This window comes from Panthera pardus, unplaced genomic scaffold (genome assembly GCF_024362965.1).
Source record: "Panthera pardus isolate Hobbes unplaced genomic scaffold, ASM2436296v1 HiC_scaffold_24, whole genome shotgun sequence".
Classification (NCBI taxonomy): Eukaryota; Metazoa; Chordata; class Mammalia; order Carnivora; family Felidae; genus Panthera; species Panthera pardus.
The window spans coordinates 21,120,916-21,146,266 of record NW_026526810.1 but is presented as its reverse complement, the minus strand read 5'-3'; the positions used below and the strand labels follow the sequence as shown (position 1 = coordinate 21,146,266).

General features: G+C 37.3%; 1 protein-coding gene across 11 annotated transcripts in view; it reads left to right on the top strand.

The window, feature by feature from the left end:
• Positions 1 to 25,351, top strand: part of TUBGCP5 (tubulin gamma complex associated protein 5) — a 68,020-nt gene that overhangs the window by 25,485 nt on the left and 17,184 nt on the right. For 5 of the 11 annotated variants that reach the window (XR_002076882.2, XM_019438155.2, XM_019438152.2 and 2 more), the window contains 7 exons: positions 16,218 to 16,325; positions 18,261 to 18,378; positions 19,131 to 19,220; positions 19,990 to 20,083; positions 20,574 to 20,820; positions 22,470 to 22,672; positions 23,916 to 24,031. Coding sequence is in view for 10 of the 11 variants with exons in the window: in XM_019438155.2 (XP_019293700.1) it covers positions 16,218 to 16,325; positions 18,261 to 18,378; positions 19,131 to 19,220; positions 19,990 to 20,083; positions 20,574 to 20,820; positions 22,470 to 22,672; positions 23,916 to 24,031 (976 nt within the window). In the remaining variant the exon portion in view is untranslated. Of the gene's footprint in view, positions 1 to 14,083; positions 14,643 to 16,217; positions 16,326 to 18,260; positions 18,379 to 19,130; positions 19,221 to 19,989; positions 20,084 to 20,573; positions 20,821 to 22,469; positions 22,673 to 23,915; positions 24,032 to 25,351 lie in introns of those variants that run through there. The other 6 variants (XM_019438161.2, XM_019438156.2, XM_019438154.2 and 3 more) reach the window with 6 other exon arrangements.

The following is a 25,351-nucleotide window of genomic DNA, read 5'->3' as shown; positions in this document are numbered from 1 at the left end:
ATTGACTATGGTGGTGACAAATGTGAAACAACAATGTCAATTAATAAGAAGCTGATTATATATATTATAATATGTCCATGTTATGGAACACTATACAGATATTAAAAAGGAATGAAGGAAAATTTGTGTATATACACTGTGTATGCCAACATATAAATATCTCCAAGATCTTTAAATGAGCCAAAATCATCAAATGGATAGGTACAGTGGTATATGCAATATAATCTCATTATGTTACCAAAAGAACACACACAAAAAAACAAAAACTATGTGTATGTACAGAAAAGGCTATATAGTACCACAGAAGTACTGAGGAAATTTCACTTTTAATATATATAGTTCTGGGGGCGCCTGGGTCGCTTAGTTAAGTGTCCGACTCTTGGTTTGGGCTTAGGTCATGAACTCATGGTTCATGGGATCAAGCCCCGCATTGGGCTCTGCACTGATAGCACAAAGCCTGCTTGGGATTCTCTGTCTCCCTCTCTCTCTGCCCCTTCCCTGATTGCACACTCTCTCTCTCAAAATAAATAAGGTTAAAGTATATGTATTATATATGTTATGTATAATATATATATTTATATATATACACACACACACAGAGTTCTTTAATTTTTTAATAACTGGAAGTTTTATCATTCTTTTCATGACTTAAAAATATTACTCAAGATCACACCGTGCATATTTTCAGACCACAACGTTATGAAACTCGAAATCAACCACAAGAAAAAATTTGGAAAGGTAACAAATACTTCGAGACTAAAGAACACCCTACTGAAGAATGAATGGGCCAACCAAGAAGTTAAAGAGGAAATTAAAAAGTTCATGGAAGCCAATGAAAATGATAACACCACAACCCAAAACCTCTGGGACGCAGCAAAGGCAGTCATAAGAGGAAAGTATATAGCAATCCAGGCTTTCCTAAAGAAGGAAGAAAGATCTCAGATATATGACCTAACCTTATGCCTTAAAGAGCTGGTAAAAGAACAGCAAATAAAACCCAAGATCAGAAGACAGGAAATAATAAAGATTAGAGCAGAAATTAATGCTATTGAAACCAAAAAAAAAACCAGTAGAACAGATCAATGAAACCAGAAGCTGGTTCTTTGAAAGAATTAGCAAAATTGATAAACCACTAGCCAGTTTGATCAAGTTAGAAAAAGGAAAGGACCCAAATAAGTAAAATCAAGAATGAAAGAGGAGAAATCACAACCAACACAACAGAAATAAAAACAATAAGAGAATATTATGAGCAATTATATGCCAACAAAATGGGCATTCTGGAAGAAATGGACAAATTCATAGAAACATCTACACTACCAAAACTGAAACAGGAAGAAATAGAAAATTTGAAAAGACCCATAACCAGTAAGGAAATCGAATTAGTAATAAAAAATCTGCCAAAAAAACAAGACTCCAGGGCCAGGTGGCTTTCCAGGGGAATTCTACCAAACATTTAAGGAAGAGTTAACACCTATTCTCTTGAAACTGCTCCAAAAAATAGAAATGGAAGGAAAACTTCCAAACTCTTGTCTCTGAAGCCAGCATTACCCTGATTCCAAAACCAGACAGAGACCCCACTAAAAAGGAGAACTATAGACAAATTTCCCTGATGAACATGGATGCAAAAATCCTCCACAAGATATTAGCCAACCGGATCCAACAATACATTAAAAATATTCACCACGACCAAGTGGGATTTATACCTGGGATGCAGGGCTGGTTCAATATCCACAAAACAATTAACGTGATTCATCACATCAATAAAAGACGTAATTCATCACATCAATAAAAGAAAGGATAAGAACCATATGATCTTCTCAACAGATGCAGAGAAAGCATTTGACAAAATACAGCATCGTTTCTTGATAAAAACCCTCAAGAAAGTAGGGATAGAAGGATCATACCTCAAGATCATAAAAGCCATATGAGCGACCCAATGGTAATATCATCCTCAATGGGGAAAAACTGAGAGCTTTCCCCCTAAGGTCAGGAACAAGACAGGGATGTCCACTCTCCCCACTGTTATTTAACACAGTACTGGAAGGCTTAGCCTCTGCAATCAGACAACACAAAGAAATAAAAGGCATCCAAATAGGCTAGGAGGAGGTCAAACTTTCACTCTTCGCAGATGACATGATACTCTATATGGAAAACCCAAAAGATTCCACCCAAAAACTGCTAGAACTGATTCATGAATTCAGCAAAGCTGCAGGATATAAAATCAATGCACAGAAATCGGTTGCATTCCTATACACCAACAATGAAGCAACAGAAAGAGAAATCAAGGGATCGATCCCATTTACAGTTGCACCAAAAACCATACAATACCTAGGAATAAATCTTACCAAAGAGGTGAAAAATCTATACAATGAGAACTATAGAGAGCTTATGAAAGAAATTGAAGAAGACACAAAAAAAATGGAAAAAGATTCCATGCTCCTGGATAGAAAGAACAAATATTGTTAAAATGTCAATACTACCCAAAGCAATCTACATATTCAATGCAATCTCTATCAAAGTAACACCAGCATTCTTCACAGAGCTAGAACAAATAATCCTAAAATTTGTATGGAACCAGAAAAGACCCTGAATAGCCAAAGCTATCTTGAAAAAGAAAACCAAAGCAGGAGGCATCACAATCCCAGACTTAAAGCTATACTACAAAGCTGTAATCATCAAGACAGTATGTTACTGGCACAAGAACAGACACTCAGATCAGTGGAATAGAATAGAGAACCCAGAAATTGACCCACAAACATATGGACAACTAATCTTTGACAAAGCAAGAAAGAATATCCAATGGAATAAAGACAGTCTCTTCAGCAAGTGGTGCTGGGAAAACTGTACAAGGACATGCAGAAGAATGAACCTGGACCACTTTCTTACACCTTACACAAAAGTAAACTCAAAGTGGATGAAAGACCTCAATGTAAGACAGGAAGCCATCAAAATCCTCAAGGAGAAAGCAGGCAAAAACCACTTTGATCTTGACCACAGCAGCGTTTTACTCAACACGTTCTGAAGGCAAGGAAACAAAAGCAAAAATGAACTATTGGGACCTCATCAAAATAACAAGCTTCTGCACAGCTAAAGAAACAATCAGCAAAACTAAAAGGCAACTGAGATTTTCCTGGTGGAGAGGGGGAAGATGGTGGCGTAGGAGGACGCTGGGCTCACCACATCCTGCTGATCACTTAGATTCCAACTACACCTACCTAAATAACCCAGAAAACCGCCAGAAGACTAGCAGAACGGAGTCTCCGGAGCCAAGTGCAGACGAGAGGCCCACGGAAGAGGGTAGGAAGGGGGGCAAGGCAGTGTGCACTACACGGACTGGCGGGAGGGAGCTGGGGCAGAGGGGTGGCCCACTGGCCAAGCAGAGACCCCGAGTCTGGCTTGCAAAAGCGGAGGGGCCGGACGGAGAGTGTTCAGACAGCGAGCGGGACTTAACATCTGAAAGGTTATAAGTTAACAGCTCTGCTCAGAGAGCGGGAAGGCTGGAGGACAACGGGAGGGAGAGTTGCTGAGCCCCGGGAGGACAGAGCTCAGTTTGGTGGGGAACAAAGGCGCTCGCCAGCGCCATCTGCCTCATCCATCCCCCAGCCAAAATCCCAAAGGGAACCAGTTCCTTCCAGGGAACTTGCTTGCACCGCACAAACACCCAACGCTGTGCTTCTGCGGACCCACACCTCCGGCGGCAGGCCTGACTCCCTCCCGCTTCCACAGGGCCCCTCCCGAAGCGGATCACCGAAGGAGAAGCGAGCTAAGCCTGCCCCTCCCGCCCCTGTACACCTTGCCTATCTACCCCAGCTGATACGCCAGATCCCCAGCACGACAAGCCTGGCAGGGTGCAAGTAGCCCAGATGGGCCACGCCACCCCACAGTGAATCCCGCCCCAGGAGAGGAAAAGAGAAGGCACACACCAGTCTGACTTTGGCCCCAGCGGTGGGCTGGGGGCAGACATCAGGTCTGACTGCGGCCTCACCCACCAACGTGAGTTATGCAGGACAGCACAGGGGAAGTGCCCTGTAGTTCTGCACCACTCCAGGAACTATCCAAAATGACCAAACGGAAGAATTCTCCTCAAAAGAATCTCCAAGAAATAACAACAGCTAACGAACTGATCAAAAAGGATTTAAACAATATAGCAGAAAGTGAACTTAGAATAATAGTCATAAAATTAATCTCAGGGCTTGAAAGCAGTATAGAATACAGCAGAGAATCTATTGCTACAGAGATCAAGGGACTAAGGAATAGTCAGGAGGAGCTAAAAAATGTGATAAACGAGCTGCAAAATAAAATGGAAACGACCACGGCTCGGATTGAAGAGGCAGAGGAGAGAATAGGTGAACTAGAAGATAAAATTATGGAAAAAGAAGAAGCTGAGAAAGAGAGAAAAAAATCCAGGAGTATGAGGGGAAATTTAGAGAACTAAGTGATGCACTAAAGAGAAATAATATACGCATAATTGATATTCCAGAGGAGGAAGAGAGAGGGAAAAGTGCTGAAGGTGTACTTGAAGAAATAATAGCTGAGAACTTCCCTGAACTGGGGAAGGAAAAAGGCATTGAAATCCAAGAGGCACAGAGAACTCCCTTCAGACGTAACTTGAATCGATCTTCTGCATGACATATCATAGTGAAACTGGCAAAATACAAGGATAAAGAGAAAATTCTGAAAGCAGTGAGGGATAAACGTGCTCTAACATATAAAGGGAGACCTGTAAGACTCCTGACTGATCTCTCTTCTGAAACTTGGCAGGCCAGAAAGGAATGGCAGGAGATCTTCAATGTGATGAACAAGAAAAATATGCAGCTGAGAATCCTTTATCCAGCAAGTCTGTCATTTAAAATAGAAGGAGAGATAAAGGTCTTCCCAAACAAACAAAAACTGAAGGAATTTGTCACCACTAGAACAGCCCTACAAGAGATCCTAAAGGGGATCTTGTGAGACATCGCTACAAGCATAAAACATACAGACATCACAATGACTCTAAACCCATATCTTTCTAAATAACACCGAATGTAAATGGACTAAATGCGTCAACCAAAAGACATAGGGTATCAGAATGGATAAAAAAAACCAAGACCCATCTATTTGCTCTCTACAAGAGACTCATTTTAGACCTGAGGACACCTTCAGATTGAGAGTGCGGGGATGGAGAGCTATTTATCATGCTACTGGAAGTCAAAAGAAAGCTGGAGTTGCCATACTTATATCAGACAAACTAGACTTTAAATTAAAGGCTGTAACAAGAGATGAAGAAGGGCATTATATAATAATTACAGGGTCTATCCATCAGGAAGAGCTAACAATTATAAATGTCTATGCACTGAACACGGGAGCCCCCAAATATGTAAAACAATTACTCATAAACATAAGCTACCTTATTGATAAGAATGTGGTCATTGCAGGGGACTTTAATACTCCAATTACAACAAAGGATAGCTCATCTAGACACAGGATCAATAAAGGGCGCTGAATGATACATTGGATCAGATGGACTTGACAGATGTATTTAGAACTCTGCATCCCAAGGCAACAGAAGATACTTTCTTCTCGAGTGCACATGGAACATTCTCCAAGATAGATCACATACTGGGTCACAAAACAGCCCTTCATATGTATACAAGAATTGAAATCATACCATGCATACTTTCAGACCACAATGCTATGAAGCTGGAAATCAACCACAGGAAAAAGTCTGGAAAACCTCCAAAAGCATGGAGGTTAAAGAACACCCTACTAAAGAATGAGTGGGTCAACCAGGCAATTAGAGAAGAAATTTAAAAATATATGGAAACAAACGAAAATGAAAATACAACAATCCAAACGCTTTGGGATGCAGCGAAGGCAGTCCTGAGAGGAAAATACATTGCAATCCAGGCCTATCTCAAGAAACAAGAAAAATCCCAAATACAAAATCTAACAGCACACCTAAAGGAAACAGAAGCAGAACAGCAAAGACACCCCAAACCCAGCAGAAGAAGAGAAATAATAAAGATCAGAGCAGAAATAAACAATATAGAATCTAAACAAAACTGTAGAGCAGATCAATGAAACCATGAGTTGTTTTTATGAAAAAATAAACAAAATTGACAAACCTCTAGCCAGGCTTCTCAAAAAGAAAAGGGAGATGACCCAAATAGATAAAATCATGTATGAAAATGGAATTATTACAACCAATCCCTCAGAGATACAAGCAATTATCAGGGAATACTATGAGAAATTATATGCCAACAAACTGTACAACCTGGAAGAAATGGACAAATTCCTAACCACCCACACGCTTCCAAAACTTAATCAGGAGGAAATAGAAAACTTTTGAACAGACCCATAACTAGTGAAGAAATTGAGTCAGTTATCAAAAATCTCCCAACAGATAAGAGTCCAGGACCAGATGGCTTCCCAGGGGAGTTCTACCAGATGTTTAAAGCAGAAATAATACCTATCTTTCTCAAGCTATTCCAAAAAATAGAAAGGGAAGGAAAACTTCCAGACTCATTCTATGAAGCCAGAGTTACTTTGATTCCTAAACCAGACAGAGACCCAGTAAAAAAAGAGAACTACAGGCCAATATCCCTGATGAATATGGATGCAAAAATTCTCAATAAGATACTACCAAGTCGAATTCAAAGCGTATAAAAAGAATTATTCACCATGATCAAGTGGGATTCATTCCTGGGATGCAGGGCTGGTTCAACATTCGCAAATCAATCAACGTGATACATCATGTTAATAAAAAGAAAAGATAAGAACCCTATGATCCTGTCAATTGATGCAGAAAAGGCCTTTGACAAAATTCAGCATCCTTGCTTAATAAAAACCCTCGAGAAATTCGGGATAGAAGGAACATACTTAAAGATCATAAAAGCCATTTATGAAAAGCCCACAGCTAACATCATCCTCAATGAGGAAAAACTGAGAGCTTTTTCCCTGAGATCAGGAACATGACAGAGATGTCCAGTCACACCGCTGTTGTTTAACATAGTGTTGGAAGTTCTAGCATCAGCAATCAGACAACAAAAGGAAATCAAAGGCATCAAAATTGGCAAAGATGAAGTCAAGCTTTCACTTTTTGCAGATGACATGATATTATACATGGAAAATCCGACAGACTCCACCAAAAGTCTGCTAGAACTGATACATGAATTCAGCAAAGTTGCAGGATACAAAATCAATGTACAGAAATCAGTTGCATTCTTATACACTAATAATGAAGCAACAGAAAGACAAAGAAACATCCCATTCACAATTGCAGCAAGAAGTATAAAATACCTAGGAATATATCTAACCAAAGATGTAAAAGATCTGTATGCTGAAAACTATAGAAAGCTTATGAAGGAAATTGAAGAAGATATAAAGAAGTGGAAAAACGTTCTGTGCTCATGGGTTAGAAGAATAAATATTGTTAAAATGTCAATACTACCCAAAGCTATCTACACATTCAATGCAATCCTAATCAAAATTGCACCAGCATTCTTCTCGAAGCTAGAACAAGCAATCCTAAAATTCATATGGAACCACAAAAGGCCCCGAATAGCCAAAGTAATTTTGAAGAAGAAGACCAAAGCAGGAGGCATCACAATCCCAGACTTTAGCCTCTACTACAAAGCTGTCATGATCAAGACAGCATGGTATTGGCACAAAAACAGACACATAGACCAATGGAATAGAACAGAAACCCCAGAACTAGACCCACAAACGAATGGCCAACTAATCTTTGACAAAGCAGGAAAGAACATCCAGTGGAAAAAAGACAGTCTCTTTAACAAATGGTGCTGGGAGAACTGGACAGCAACATGCAAAAGAATGAAACTAGACCACTTTCTCACACCATTCACAGAAATAAACTCAAAATGTATAAAGGACCTGAATGTGAGACAGGAAACCATCAAAACCCTAGAGGAGAAAGCAGGAAAAGACTTCTCTGACCTCAGCCACAGCAATTTCTTATTGATACATCTTCAAAGGCAAGGTAATTAAAAGCAAAAATGAACTACTGGGACCTTATGAAGATAAAAAGCTTCTGCACAGCAAAGGAAACAACCAACAAAACTAAAAGGCAACCAACGGAATGGGAGAAGATATTTGCAAATGACATATCGGACAAAGGGCTAGTATCCAGAATCTATAAAGAGCTCACCAAAATCCACACCTGAAAAACAAATAACCCAGTGAAGAAATGGGCAGAAAACATGAATAGACACTTCTCTAAAGAAGACATCCGGATGGCCAACAGGCACATGAAAAGATGCTCAACGTTGCTCCTCATCAGGGAAATACAAATCAAAACCACACTCAGATACCACCTCACACCAGTCAGAGTGGTCAAAAGGAACAAATCAGGAGACTATAGATGCTGGCGAGGATGTGGAGAAACGGGAACCCTCTTGCGCTGTTGGTGGGAATGCAAATTGGTGCAGCCACTCTGGAAAACAGTGTGGAGGTTCCTCCAAAAATTAAAAATAGATCTACCCTATGACCCAGCAATAGCACTGCTAGGAATTTATCCAAGGGATACAGGAGTACTGATGCATGGGGCACTTGTACCCCAATGTTTATAGCAGCACTCTCAACAATAGCCAAATTATGGAAAGAGCCTAAATGTCCATCAACCGATGAATGGGTAACGAAATTGTGGTTTATATACACAATGGAGTACTACGTGGCAATGAGAAAGAATGAAATATGGCCCTTTGTAGCAACGTGGATGGAACTGGAGAGTGTGATGCTAAGTGAAATAAGCCATACAGAGAAAGACAGATACCATATGTTTTCACTCTTATGTGGATCCTGATAAACCTAACAGAAACCCATGGGTGAGGGGAAGGGGAAAAAAAAAAAGAGGTTAGAGTGGGAGAGAGCCAAAGCATAAGAGACTCTTAAACACTGAGAATAAACTGAGGGTTGATGGGGAGTAGGAGGGAGGGGAGGATGGGTGATGGGTATTGAGGAGGGCACCTTTTGGGATGAGCACTGGGTGTTGTATGGAAACCAATTTGACAATAAATTTCATATATTGAAAAATAAATAAATAAAAGGTGATTTAGAGAACAACAAAAAAAAAAGGCAACTGATGGAATGGGAGAAGATATTTGCAAATGACATATCAGATAAAGGGTTAGTATCCAAAATCTACAAAGAACTTGTCAAACAATGCCCAAAAAACAAATAATCCAGTGAAGAAATGGGAAAAGACATGAATAGACGCTTCTCCAAAGAAGACATCCAGGTGGCCAACAGACCCATGAAAAAATGCTCAACATCACTCATCATCAGGGAAATACAAATCAAAACCACAATGAGATACCACCTTACACCTGTCAGAATGGCTAACATTAACAACTCAGGCAACAACAGATGTTGGCAAGGATGCAGAGAAGGAGGATCTCTTTTGCATTGTTGGTGGAAATGCGAGCTGGTTCAGCCACTCTGGAAAACAGTATAGAGGTTCCTCAAAAAACTAAAAATAAAACTACCCTACAACCCAGCAATTGCACTACTAGGCATTTATCCAAGGGATACAGGTGTGCTGTTTCGAAGGGACACATACACCCCCATGTTTATAGCAGCACTATCAACAATAGCCAAAATATGGAAAGAGCCCAAATGTCCATCGATGGATGAATGGATAAAGAAGTGGTATATATATACAATGGAATATTATTCAGCAATCAAAAAGAATGAAATCTTGCCATTTGCAACTACATGGATGGAACTGGAGGGTATTTTGCTCAGTGAAATTAGAGAAAGACAAAACTCATGTGACTTCACTCATATGAGGACTTTAAGAGACAAAACAGATGAACATAGGGAAGCAAAACAAAAATAATATAAAAACAGGGAGGGGGACAAAACAAAACAGACTCATAAATGTGGAGAACAAACAGGGTTGCTGGAGGGGTTGTGGGAGGGGGGATGGGCTAAATGGGTAGGGGCATTAAGGAATCTACTGAAATCATTGCTTCAATATATAGTAACTAGTTTGGATGTAAATTTTAAAAAATAAAAAATAAAGTTAAAAAAAAAAATACTGATTATAGGCACCTCACTCGGGTAGTCTGATTTTTAGTAGGTTAGCATTTCAGGTGATTCTGCAGTGGGTCATAGATCTCACTTTGGAAAACATTGAGATAAATATTTGTGAATTGGAATCCTACTTGAGATCCCAGAACTGTTATATCATTTAAATGATTTTAAATATTTTTGAAAGAGGTGTGGTTATCCAAAGGGCATTTTGATGTGTTAATAGCATTTAATGACCATACATTAAATATTTGACTCATTGAAATTTTGTTATTTGTGGGAGTATCTGTTAAAAGTCACTGGTTTTGGGTAATATTTAATTTTTTTGCAACAAAATTCAGTTTCACAGAAAGCCAACAAAATACAAAATGATATATTAAAGAATGGGTTTGGATAGATAATTTTTTGCCTTATAGGAGCTGATGAAAATCATTAACAAAAGTTTCTGAACATGTATATCAACATAAGCAAATATATGTAAACAAAAATGTAGTTTGAGTTGCAAGATTTTGGAAACAGGCAAACCACAATTGTGGATTGCCTTGTTCTTCATTCAGTCTTTTTTTTCTTTCTTTTGAATTTTTTTTTTTTTTAGTTGAAGTATAATGACACAATTTTGTATTACTTTCAGGTGTACAGCATAGTGACTTGAGATTTTATATGTTATAAAATGCTCACCACCCTTAAATGTAGCTATTATCTGTCACCATACAAAGTTATTACAATATTATTGACTGTATTCCCTATGCTGTACTCTTCATCCCAGTAACTTATTTTATGACTGAAAGTTTTTACCTCTAAATCTCCTTCACTAGTTCCACCCATCCCCCCCATCCCTCTTCCCTCTGGCAAACACTAGTTCTCTGTGTTTACAAGTCTTTTTCTATTTGTTTTGTTTTGTTTTGTAGATTCCACATATAAGTGAAGTCGTATTTATCTTTCTCTCACTTATTTTAATACCCTCTTGGTCAATCCATGTTGTCATGAATAGCAAGATTTCATTATTTTTTGTTGCAGAATAGTTCAACCTCTATATACACCACGTTTTTTTTTAATCCATTCATCTATTGATGGATTTAGTTTGGCTATTGTAAATAATGCTGTAATAAACATACAAGTCCATATATTGTCTCAAATTAGTGTTTTCATTTTCTTTGGGTAAGTACCCAGAATTGTAATTCCTGGGTTAGTGGTATTTTTATTTTAATTTTTTGAAGAAATTCCGTACCATTTTCTACAGTGGTCACACCAATTTATTTTCCCACCAGGAATGCACAAGGGTTCCCTTTATTCCACATCCTTCTCAAAACTTCTTATTGTTACTTCTTGTCTTTTTGACTAGCCATCCTAGATAATGTAAGATTATATCTCATTGTGGTTTTGATTTACATTTCCTTGATAGTAATGCTGAGCATCTTCTCATGTGTGTCTCTTTGCCGTCTGTACATCATCTTTGGAGAACTATTCAGGACCTCTGCCCATTTTTTAATCAGAGTATTGGGGAGTTTTGGTGTTGGGTTGTATAAGCTGTTTATATATTTTGGATGTTAACCATTTGTTGGATATATCATTTGCACAGATCTTCTCCATTCAGTAGATTGCCTTTTCATTTTGTTGATCGTTTCCTTTGCTGCGCAAAACCTTTTTATTTTGATGTAGTCCCAATAATTTATTTTTGCTTTTGTTTTCTTTGCCTTGGGAGACATATGTAGAGAAATATTGCTAATATTGATATCCAAGAGATTACTGTCTGTGTTTTTGTTGTTTTTGTTTTTAGTTTTGTAGTTTCAGGTCTTCCATTAGATCTTTAATCCATTTTGAGTTTATCTTTGTATATGGCATAACATAGTCATCTAGTGTCATTATTTTGCATGTAGCTGTCCAGGTTTTTCAATACCATTCTTAGAAGAGACTCTCCTTTCCCCATTGTATATTCTTGCCTCCTTTGTCATAGACTAATTGAGCATATAAACATGGATTTATTTCTGGTGTCTCATTTCTATTCCATTGATCTATGTGTCTGTTTTTGTGTCCATACCATACTGTTTTGATTACTGTAACTTTGTAGTATAGTTTGAAAACTGGGATTGTGATACCTCCAGCTTTGTTCTTTCTCAAGGTTATTCTGGCTATGGGGCGAATTTTGCGGTTCTGTACAAATTTTAGGATTGTTTGTTCTGGTTCTGTGAAAAATGCTCTTGGTATTTTGAAAGAGATAGCATTGAATTTATAGACTGCTTTGGATGGCATTATGGACATTTTAACAGTATTCTTCCAATCCGTGACAAGGGTATATGTTTACATTTATTTGTGTTGTCTTCAATTTCTTTCATCAGTGTCTTATAGTTTTCAGAGTACAGGTCTTTCAGCTCTTTGGTTAGTTTTATTCCTAAGTATTTTATTATTTTTGGTGTGATTATAAATGGGATTTTTTTTCTTAATTTCTTTTTCTGCTACTTTGTTGTTAGTATATAGAAACAATAGTTTTCCTTATATTTAAAAAAAATTTTTTTTAATGTTTATTTATTTTTGCGGCAGAGAGAGAGAGGGATACACAGGATTGGAAGCAGGATCCGGGCTCTGAGCTGTCAGCACAGAGCCCAACGCAGGGCTCAAACCCACAAACCATGAGATCGTGACCTGAGCCGAAGCTGGATGCTTATCCAAGTGAGCCACCCAGGCGCCCCAACAGTCTTCCTTATATTAATTTCTGTATCCTATAATGTAACTGAATTCATTTATTAGTTCTAATAGGCTTTTTTGGTAGAGCCTTTAGGGTTTTCAATACATAGTATCATATCATCTGCAAATAGTGACAGTTTTCTTTCTTACCCAATTTGGGTACTTTTTAGTTCTTTCTTTTATCTGTTTGCTATGGCTAGGACTTCCAGTATTATGTTGAATAAAAGTGGTGAGAGACTTGTTTCTATTCTGATCTTAGAGGAGAGTTTTCAGCTTTTCACCATTGAGTATGATGTTAGCTGTGGGTTTTTTATATGTGGCCTTTATTATGTTGAGTTATATTTCCTCCACATCCACTTTGCCAAGAGTTTTTGTCATGAACGCATGTTGAATTTTGTCAAATGCTTTTTCTGCTTCTACTGAGGTGATATTTTATCCTTCATTTTGTTAATGTGGTTGTATCATGTTGATTGATTGGCAAATATTGATCCATCCTTACATTTCTGGGGAAAATTGTAGTTGATCATCATGGTTGGTGATACTCTTAATGTATGTTGAAATCAGTTTGCTAATATTTGTTGATGATTTTTGCATCTGTGTTCATCAAGGATATTGGCCTATAAAATTTTTTGTGATGTCTTTATCTGGTTTTGGTATCAGAGTAATGCTGGCCTAATGAAATGAATTTGGATTTTTTTTTTCTATTTTGAAATAGTTTGAGAAGAATAGTTATTAACTCTTTTTTTAATAACTTGGTGAAATTCACCTAGGAAGTCATCTGGTCCTAGATCTCTGTTTATTGGGAGTTTTTTGATTGCTGATTCAATTTTGTTACTAGTAATTAGTCTGTTTGGATTTTCTATTTCTTCCTTATTCAAGGTTAGAAAATTGTATGTTTCTAGAAATTTATCCATTTCTTCTAGGTTGTCCAATTGGTGGCATATAATTTTTCATAGTAGTCTCTTACAAAATTCTTTTTGTTTCTATGCTATTGGTTGTAACTTCTCTTTCATTTCTGATTTTGTTATTTGAATCCTTTTGATGAGTCTGTCTAAAGGTTTATCAATTCTTTTTTATCTTTTCAAAAACCAGCTCTTAATTTCATTGATCTTTTCTACTTTTCTATCTCTATTTTATTTATTTCTGTTCTGTTTTGTCTGAGTTACTTTCTTCTACTAACTTTGGGTTTTGTTTGTTCTTGTTTTTCTAGTTCCTTTAGGTATAAGATAGGATGGCTTATTTGAGAATTTTCTTGATTCTTTTTAAAAAAAAAATTTTTTTTTAACGTTTATTTTTATTTTTGAGACAGAGAGAGAGCATGAACGGGGAGGGTCACAGAGAGAGGGAGACACAGAATCTGAAACAGGCTCCAGGCTCCGAGCTGTCAGCACAGAGCCCGACGCGGGGCTCGAACTCACGGACCGCGAGATCGTGACCTGAGCCGAAGTCGGCCGCTTAACCGACTGAGCCACCCAGGCGCCCCAATTTTCTTGATTCTTAAGAAAAGCCTGTATCACTATAAACTTCCCTCATAGAACTGCTTTTATGACTCCCAAAGATTTTCAACTTTATGTTACCGTTTTCCTTTGTCTGCATATATTTTTTAATTTTCTCCTTGTTTTCTCCATTGACCCATTGGTTGTTTAATATCATTTTGTTTAGTTTGCACGTGTTTTAGGTTTTTTTCCCAGTTTTCTTAATTAATTTCTAATTTCATACCATTGTGCTCAGAAAAGATACTTGATGTGATTTCCATCTTAAATCTATTGAGACTTGTTTTATGGCCTAACATGTGATCTGTCCTGGAGAGTGTTCCATGTGCCCTCAAAAAGTACATATATTCTGCTGATTTGGGAAGAAATATTCTGCATCTATTAAATTCATCTGATCTGTTGTGTGGTTCAAAGCCACTGAAGTCTGTTTTTTCTGATGTAAGTATTGCTGCACCAGGTTTTGGGGGGTATGGGGGAGTGGGGAACTGATATTTGCATGGAATATCTTTTTACATTCTCTCACTTTTCAGTAGGCTGTATGTGTCTTGAGTCTGAAGTGAATCTCTTGTAGGCAGCATGTAGATGGACTTACCTTTTTTATCCATTCAGTCATTCTATGTCTTTTCATTGGAGCATTGAGTTCATTTACATTTGAAGTAATTATTGATAGGTATGTAAGTATTGTCTTTTGGTAATTGTTTTCTGTTTTTGTGGTTCTTTCCTGTTCTTCTCTTGCTCTCTTCCATAATGATTGATGACTTTTTTTAGTGCTCTGCTTGTATTCTTTTCTATTTTTTGTGTATCTTCTATATTTTTTTGGTTTTTGGTTGCTATGAGGTTCATATATAACATCCCAGATATATAACACATTTGAAAGGCACATTTTCACTCTACCTCCCCACATTAAACTTTCATACTAGGTTTATAAGTGATTGATCTACCAACTTCATTATGTGTTTACCAGTAAAATTTTTCCCTTTCATAATTTTCTTCTACTCATAGCCTTTTCTTTTCTGCTTAAAGAAATCCCAGTTAAAAAAATAAAATTTAAAAAAAAAAAAGAAATCCCTTTAACATTTCTTATAGGCCAGTTTAGTGATGATGAACTCCTTTAGCCTTTTTTTTTTTTTTTTTTAATATCTCTCCATAAATTCTGAATAACAGTCTTGCTGGGTAGAGTATTCTTGGTTGTAGGTTTTTTTCTTTCAGCACTATGTATATATCATTGCCACTCCCTTCTTACCTACAAAGTTTCTGCTGAAAAGTTAGCTGATAGCTTTATGGAGGTTCTCTTGTACAAAACTAGTTGCTTTTTCTCTTTCTTCTTTTAAGTCTCTCTCTTTAATTTTTGACATTCTATGTGTTATGTGTCTTGATGTGAACCTCCTTGGTTCATCTTTTTTCAGGCTTTCTGTACTTGGACCTGGATATCCAACATCCTTGAACCTGGATGTCCATTTCCTTCCCCAGGTTAAAGAAGTTTTCAGCTATCGTATTTTCAGATAATTTTTTTGCCCCTTTCGCTCTCTCTTTTCCTTCTTGGATCACTATAATGTAAATGTTAGTATGCTTATTGCTGTCTCAGAGGTATAACCTAACCTTGTTGTTGTTGCTTTTAATTCTTTTTTTCTTTCTGCTGTTCCATTATTTTGCTTTCCGTTATTCTATCTTCTAGATAGCTACTGCTATCTAGCTGCTTCTAGATAGCTTCTAGACATCCTCTAATCTGCTGTTAATTCCTTCTAGTGTTTATTTTATTTCAGTCATTGTATTCTTAAGCTCTGATTGGTTCTTTTTATATTTTCCATCCCTTTGTTGAAGTTCTAAGTTCATCCACTCTTTTCTCAAGTCAGTGAGGATCTCTATGATTATTACTTTCAACTCTTTATCAGCTAGATTACATTTCTCTGTTTCACTTAGTTCAAAAGTTGTTTTGTCTTATTATTTCATTTGGAGTATATTCCCTGGCCTTCTCATTTTGTTTCACTTTCTGTGTTTGTTTCTATGAATTAGGTGGAACACCTACGTCTTCCAGTCTTGAAGGTATGGCCATGTATAGGAACATCCCCTGCATAGACTGTATGTCTGGAAACGTAGGCTGGCTGGCTGGAGATATAGCAGGTGCGGGCTGAAGATCTGGGGGTAGTCTGTGTCAGGGGTACCCTGATGGACCAGTTGAACAGCCACACATCTGGCTGCTCCATGCAGGGGGCCCTGTCATAACAGCTGGCGCTGGAACAAGCACAGGCCAGGGTGTCCCCAGGGTACTCCACACCAGGGCTATTTTGGCAAGAGGGCTGAAGCTATAGTCATTGCAGGCTAGGGGTGTCCCATTACCTGCTACACTGGAGTAGCTTTGTTGGGAGGGCTAGAGCTGGGATGTTTGGAGGCAGTGGTGCCATCTTAGGTATATAACTGCAACTGGTGTTGGCTAGGGACCCAGGGCTCACCAAGGTAGCAGGCCACCTAGAGTGCCCAGACCCTGCTTCCCTCTATACTATCAAGGTTGAGGAGAAACATAAACAGTGGTGTTCACCAGCACCTCTGGCAACTCAGAGAGTTCTAGCTATTCCTTCACTGTTTGGTGGACACTCTAGGGTGGTAAATGGGTTTCCTTCAATTCTAGTCTAGTTTCCCTTTAATCCGCAGCTTTTTCCTGTGTCCTAGGGTGGGCAAATCTTCTGGTCCCTCAGTACTGTCCCTCACCACTGCATTTCACAGCATTGGGGGTCATGTTCCTGTCATTACCATGTTTCTGTCTCTCCTACCCCTCTCTATGTGGTACCTCTGTCTTTTATACAGAAACTGTTCAGTCAGCCCTCAGTTCTTTGGGCAAAATTGCTCCATATGTAGGTATAGATTTGGTATGTTGATGGGTGGAGGGGAATTCAGAGTCTTCCTACACCACCATCTTGGACCTCCCTCCCCATTAGGTTTTTTCTTTTTTTAACGTAAGCTCTACACCAAACATGGGGCTTGAACTCTTGACTTCAAGATCAAGAGTCGCATGCTCCACTGAGCCATCTAGGCCCCCCTCCCATTTGGGTTTTTACGTAGATGACCATTATCATCTGCAAGTATTGACAATTTTGTCTCCTATCCATTCTTATATCTTGTATTTTCTTTGTGACACATTAATGGTGTCTGTTTTGGCCAGGCCTCTAGTCTGCAGAGGAAGCATCAGCAGTGAGAGCAGGTTTCCTGGAGTGGGTCTCAGTCTAAGAGGGATGCACCTGAAATTCCTTCATTAAGTGTGATTTTGTGTTAGTGAATCATCCTTGAATTCCTGAACTCCCATGATGGTTCTGTTATTTTTTACTACTATTTTTTTTTTTTTAAATAAGCTCTACACCCAACATGGTGCTCAAACTAAAGACCCTGAGATGAAGAGTTGCATGCCCCACCAACTGAGCCAACCCCTGGGTTAGCTATTTTCTAATTTAGAATTTTTCATTTTTATTCTTTGATGAACTTTTTTTGTCTTTATCTGGTTTTAGAAGCAAGGTTATATTAGCTTATAACCCAAATAACATATCTAATTCTTTTTTTTTAAGTTTTATTTATTTATTCTGAGAGAGAGAGAACGAGTGGAGGGGCGGATAGACAGGGAGAAAGACAGTCCCAAGCAGGCTCCACCATGGCAGCACTGAGCAGGGGTTCGAACTCATGAACCATGAGAGATCATGACCTGAGCCGAAACCAAGAGTTGGATGCTTAACCGACTGAGCCACCCAGGTGCCCCAGATATCTAATTCTTTAAAGCTTAGCACCAGCCCTCAGGGTTTGAAGGTTCTTGAGAGCATCTTTGGTTACCATTTCAATTTCTTTTGTGACTATTGAACTATTATTCATGGGGTTATTTAAAATTGAGTACGTTTTTATTTTATAGCCAGTGATACTTAATTAAATTTTGTATATATGTTCCTGTATGTATATTCTAAAGAGCCTTTTTCAGTTGAATGTTTGAACAAGGCCATAAGTCCAAAATTGTGAAATAGTTGATCAGGTGTTTCTTTGTTAATGCTCATAACTTAAACCTACTAAATATCCTTCCAGTAGATGAGCCAAATGGCCGAAGCTGGCTGGAGCAGCATGTTGTTCATCAGTACTGGACAGCCAGATCCTCAAGGTTTCCTCATAGTTTACATTTGCATTCCAATTTAGCCTCTGTCTGGTAAGAAGCTAAGTTTTTCATTTAATGTGTTAATAGAATAAACTTTGATATTTTAATATTTGCTTTAAATTTGTGGTTTAAATCAAGTACTTCCCTAAAATTTAAACTTGTTTTTTTTAAACAATTCTAATTGAACATAGTTTTAAATTATTTAATTATTTTTAAAATGAGATTAATTATTTAATTATAATCTGTCTTTTGACTTATTTTTGAAGTGAGTGGATTGGTTTAAATTAGGCCATTTATTTGATTTCTGTTTTAATGCACTTATTACAAAATCACAATTACTATTTGCCCAAACAATACACAGTTTTAAGCATTTGACTCAGTCAGATGTAATATAATATATATATTATTATATATATATAATATAATAATTGGAATTATTCTCAAAGTACTTCTGTTAGAGTATTACAGTTGACATGTAGAAATGAGTATGGGAGGGCATTTAAAGCATATTATGTTTATTTGCCTTATTAATTACTTGTTAAATTACCACTAAAGGCATATATATTTTTTTAATGTTTATTTATTTTGAGGGAGAGAAAGAGAGCACACAAGGGGGGGTGGGGGGAGTGTCAGAAAGAGGGAGAGAGAATCCCAAGCAGGCTCCACACTGTCAGCACAGATGTCAAGAGTCAGACAACCAGCTGAGCCACTCAGTCTCCCCTAAATGCATATATTCCTTAAAGCATGTAATTTTACTTCATGAGAAACCTTTTCATTGACATTTGTTGTTTACTGTCTAATAGGGACCAACACTTGTATAGCAGTGACCCATTATATGTTCCTGATGACAGAGTTTTTGTTACTGAGACACAGGTTATTCGGGAAACCTTATGGTAAGATCTATTAACCTAAGTATTCATGTAGAAGATTTTATTAGTGAGAAGCCAGAATTTTAGTTTATAAGGAAAAGTATTCACAGTTTCTTTACATGCTTTCTAAAAATAGGCCCTTGGGTTTAACCTAAAACTGTTTCTAGTGCTCCCCTACAGGTAGCCTGGGGTCCTCAGTAAACCCATATTTCAGAATTGATTGTGGAGATTATGAGAATTTGGTATGTTTGCTTCTTTCCCATTTTAAATAATTTAGTATATGATTTAATTATATTAAACCATTACTTTTTTAATATCTGAGTTCAAAGAAAGTTTCCTGGTTTGCTAACTGCTCTTAATAGGCAAGAGTTTATCAATGAGAGCCTGTGTCCTATACCTGGAAACCAGAAATCTAAGAATTTAGATTGTGTTCACACAAAAATGAAAATGAGAAATGCAACATGTAGTGCTGGTATTACTGAGATTTCTAGGTTATGGTCCTCTCTACCAAAAAGTATATTGACTTTCTTAAAAATGGGAAATCTGTTTGGGCCATCACAAAGAGGAGGAAATGCTTTAACAACACTATTTCAACTTCTCTGTAAGATAATATTGAAATACCTTGAGTCTTAAGTTAATCAGATAAAAAGATTGATGTCTCTTATTTTCTAATTATCTGACCTGTTTGCCCCCAACACCCAATTTTGAATCTTTTGTTAAAACTTCTTAGGCATTACTGTAATGAACATTTTTATAGATTTAAAGTACATTCATCTTTTTTATTTCATTTCAGGTTACTTTCAGGGGTAAAAAAGCTCTTTATATATCAGTTGATAGATGGGAAGGTAACTGTGAGAAACAGTATTATAGTAACTCATTTGACACATGTAAGTTATTTGTAATTTTTCTAATTAAAATTAAATAAAAGGATTTATGTAAACCTTGGTTATATAACTTTAGAACATTTTGCAATATTAAAATTAGTTATCAAATCTACTTAACGTCCCAAAGACCAAATTAAGTTATGCATCTTTACAATGCTAGAGAATTCTTTAATAGTGTGTGTTATATTCACATTTAGTTTCAATTTACGTGTTCTGCTTTTTGTCAGTTCTATATTGGAAAGCTGTATACTATAAATTTTTTGCTTGTAGCATATTTATTTACCTGATAGGTGTTTTTAAAAAGTATAAGCCACAATTCTATATTCTGTAGAAATTAATGCTTGTATTCCTTTGAGTATAAAACTAAATATTCATTTTGTTCTCTACTAAGCATAGTGTTTAAAACAGTCACAAAATAAATATTTTAGTGAAAGAATATGAATTTGAATGTTTATAGAAGACTCCACATGTTTGCGGTTTGCTTCTATTGTAGAGCTGTTTACGATCAGTGCTAGAACAAATAGCAGCATATGGCCAAGTTGTGTTTCGACTCCAGGAATTCATCGATGAAGTCATGGGGCACAGCTCCGAAAGCATGTTACCTGGAAATGGTTCTCTTCCCAAGAAGTTGACTGAAGCTCCCTTTAGGACATACCAGGCTTTCATGTGGGCCCTGTACAAATACTTTATTAGTTTCAAAAAGGAACTTACAGACATTGAGAAGTACATCATCAATAATGGTATTTAAATGTCCTTCCCTTCTACTCATAAGACATAAGTCATATTTTGAATGCCATCTAGGTTATTAACTGATAAAAGGTTTGAAAATTCTATTGCAAGTAAGTAATAATCATGATAATTTTTAAATCATTTTAAATTTGTATTTTAAGCCATTCCATTCCCTAAAAATCCAAATACTATAGAAAGTTTACAGTGAAATTATTCTTTCTGTGCTATTTCTCCAGTCAAGTACTCAGTTCCCTTCCCAGAGGCAACCAAGTCATAAGTTTCTTGTGCATCCTTCCAGAAATAATTTAAACATATGCAAGCAATGCATATTCATATATACATACCTTGTAGTCTGTTAACTACTCTCTTCAAATTATTTTCTAATTTAAATTTTGAGGATTATATTATACAAAAATGTAAAGAGCCTCCTCATTCTTTTCTACAAATTCTTTTTTACAAAGATGTATGAATGTATCATAGGCTTATCGCCTTTTGTTTGTTGTGGACTTTTTTATTTTATTTTAGAGAGAGAGAATGCAAGCAGTGGGGAGAGGGGCAGAGAGGGAGAGAGAGAATCCCAAGCAGGCTCCATGCTTGGTGTAGAGCCTGATGCAGGGCTCAATCATATGACCCTGGAATCATGACCTCAGCCAAAATCAAGAGTTGGATGCTCAATTGACTGAGCTACCCAGGCACCCCCAACCACCCAACCAATCCCCTTTTGATGAACATTTAGGCTATTTCTGATCTTTTGCTATTGCCAACATTGCTGTAGTGATAACCACTAACATGTAATTGTACACACGAGCTGCAAGTTATAGCATAAATTGTTCATGGAATTGCTAAAGTTAAAGAGTATGTGATAGCATGTGTGATTTTGATACACATCACCACATGGTTTTCCACAGAGAACAGTTGCCAGCAATGTATATGAATACCTGTTTCCTTACACTCTTACCAACAGTGTGCTGTCAAACCTTTTGATCACCAGTATGACAGCTACAAAATGGTAACCAGGGTCAGCTCCCCTCCACCACTTTTATTTTCAACTACTACAAAAAATAGTACCCAGAAGACCTGTATTCTCATCATCCAACTTCCCCTATAACTTCCACCCTTGCATATAGTATGTTATCAAAACTAGGAAATTGACATTGGCACAATACATGTAATTGCTCTGCAGACCTGACATGAGTTTTACCAGTTTTGCAGGTACTTGATATTTTGTGGGGAGAGGAGTAATATCTTTGTGTATAGTTTTGTGACACTTTGTCACATGTATATATTTGTATATCCACTTCCATCTTCAGGATACGGAGCTCTGCCAATCCCATGAAAAAACTGGCTCTTGCTCCCCTTTGTAATAACCATCCCCTCACTAAAACAGTAGTCAACTGTTATCTGTTTATTTGCCCAGTGTAAGAATTGAAGTCGAGTTTAAGAATCACTTTTATTTCCTTTTCCCTGAAATTCAGTTACTTTATACATTATTTTTCTTCAGAGTTGTTTTTTCTTTAGGGAAATTAGCTCCTTACGAAATGAGATTAAAACCCACCACCCTCCAGTTCGCCATATCTTTCTATGACTTAGCTTTTATATCACATTCTGAATGCAGATATTCTTCCTTGCTAGTGAGTTTGATTCCTTGATAATTTTGCAGACACTACAATAACTCTTGCAATAGTGGTGGACAAGTTGTCACCTCGACTGGCTCAGCTCAAAGTTCTCCACAAAGTATTTAGTACTGGAGTAGCAGAAGTTCCACCTGACACTCGAAATGTTGTTCGGGCATCTCATCTGCTCAACACACTGTACAAGGCCATTCTTGAATATGACATTGTTGGAGAAGCCTCTGAGCAAACTGTATGTAAGACTTTTGTCCTTTCTAAGTTGTATGACTCCATTCTGTTCAGCCAAAGGAGTGGTGGATAGACTGTCATATAGTTCTTTGTAAAAATAGTACTTAAATCTTGTGTCAGACAGCTGTTCAGAGGGTGTTTTTGTTTTTAAAGAGAGAGTGTGTGAGTGGGGGAGAGTGGCAGAGGGAGGGAGAGAGAATCAATCTTAAGCAGGCTCCTTGCTCAGCACAAGCCTGACACTGGCCTCAATCCCATGACCCTGAGATCATGACTGGAGCTGAAATCAAGAGTTGGATACTCAACTGACTGAGCCACCCAGGCATCCTTTTGTTTTGGTTTTGGTTTTGGTTTTGGTTTTTTCAGAGTTTTAAAATTGGCTTCTAAATTCAAGGCTACAGGAAACTGGCTTCTTACCTTTAATCGCCAAGGTCACCAGAAGGATGAAGCAAGAACAAAGCAAAGCATAAAAGCAAGATGTGAAAAATGCCTAGCTGACTTATTATAGATATTTGCAAGCAACTCTTCCTTGAATAGAAATACAAATCTATTATATGAGGTATCTAGAGTAGTCAAATTCATAGAAACAGAAAGTAGAATGGTGGCTGCCAGGGACTGGGGAGAGGAGAAAAGAGAAGATATTTAATAGGTACAGAGTTCCAATTTTGCAGCATGCCAGAGATCTGTTTTCACAACAATATGAATATACTTAACACTACTGAATTGTACACAGGTTTGTACTGCAGGTTTGTTTGGTCAGATACACATTTTGTTTGGATGTTTGGATACACATGCACTAGGTATATTTCCTAGTTTGGTGATGTAACTTTTCTCACCATTTTGATACTTCAGTTCAGTATAAAACAGGTTGATTTCTTTCAGCTATGCAGTTTTTTTTTACTATTTGGAACTATAGTAGAATGAAATCATTTCCTCATTCCAAATGGACATTTTGCTAATAGTGTGCTTTAGATAGGATAAGCGTGCCTCAGTTTGGACTATCCTATTTAGAACTGTTGTTCCTCTTTAATTTTCACTCTCAAGAGAGTCCTGGTATGGACTACAGACAATATGGTCATCTCATATTTAGGTGAGTTTTCATAAGGATTTTATAGAGTATGTTTTGGATTTTTAATTTCTTTTTGTCAAAAAACAATTACTTTTGAAAAGGTGTTTCAGAAATGTTTAAACTTCATTTTATCCAGAGACAAGGGGGTTCTGAGAGTTGATTGTGCACACTCTGTCCTCAGGTCTCCCTGCTGTTCTCTCTCTGGGTGGAAACAGTAAGACCCTACCTGCAGATTGTGGACGAGTGGATCGTGCATGGGCACCTATGTGACTGCGCTAGGGAGTTCATCATCCAGAGGTTGGGTCCTATGCACAGCTCGGGAGACCTGGGGTGCTGCTCATACCTTTTTTCTCTCACAGGAAAATAATGCACTTTTGTAGTTCAGGTGATACTGAGGGAGACCAGTGCAGTGACAGACTATGTTTTTACCATAAACAAGTTGTATTGAATTTTTATAGAAGATGTCAGGAATCAGCCAAAAATATGTCTCCCAAGTTTTATGTCAGTTCACAGCTTTCCTTAGCAAATTCTGCTTTTTAAATGATAGTGTGTTTATGGTTGGCTGGTAATAGTAAAAGGCATATTGCTTCCTAAAGAGGGAATTTAGGTGATAATAAGTGGCTTCAACTAATTGCTGTTATAAATTAATCAGTAGGATAAAAGATTTGAAAATATTACAGAATATGCCTCGAGTACATTTATTTTTCCAAATTAGCTGGCTTTTTTAACCTTCTTAATAAAATATTTAAGAAAACAATTAAGGAAAATCATAATTCACTTATGATTTCCCCTTCAGTTAATTGATTTTTCTGAGCAGAATCATACAAACTGCAAATGTAGAACTCTCTTAACTCACTTTTAAGTTATGCACTCTGTTTAGATGTGTGGTTTTTATGGATAGCTATCCATTTAACTCATCAGAAAGGAGACTGTTAAGTCCTTACAACTCTGAAAAGGTAACCCTGCTTATACACTGCAGATGTAAATTAGCTAGCCTCCTTTAACTGAATCTCATGTCTGTTATTATATCGTTTTTCATCGATCTTACATGATAATTTTTGTGAAAATGGGATTCTGGCTGTTATTAGAGGGTGGTGAGTGACCATCATTTGATTGTTAAAAGCATTTCAGTTAAGAATCTGTACGGGTCGAAAAAAATGTAGAAGTGTGGAGATTACTTTTATAGGAAACGGCAAAATCGGTAAACTTTTATTCTACTTCTAAAGAGAATCAAAGTAATCATATTTTGTTTAATTCTAATTCAAGAAACTTTTTGTCATAGACTCTAAATCTGAAGTTCTCTTTTGGCCAGCAAAAGAGCAGGACACAGGATGAAAAGCAAGAGATGGCTAATATCCTGGAAGACAGGAGCCCCAAATAAGGGTCCTTGCCCCGTTTTTATTAAGATCAGAAGGCTTACAAACATGGCGATGGACATGCACAAAGAGAGACTGAATCTGTGAACATTAACTTGTAGACGTGAGGGAAAGGGAGTCTTGAAGATATTTGGGGTTAGGGGTGTGGGTTAATACAAAGCAAAATCCTGACACCGGGGCAGTCAGGCAGGAGGTTGTTTACAGCAGACTTGAAGCACCACCTTTGTTTATCTTAGCTAGC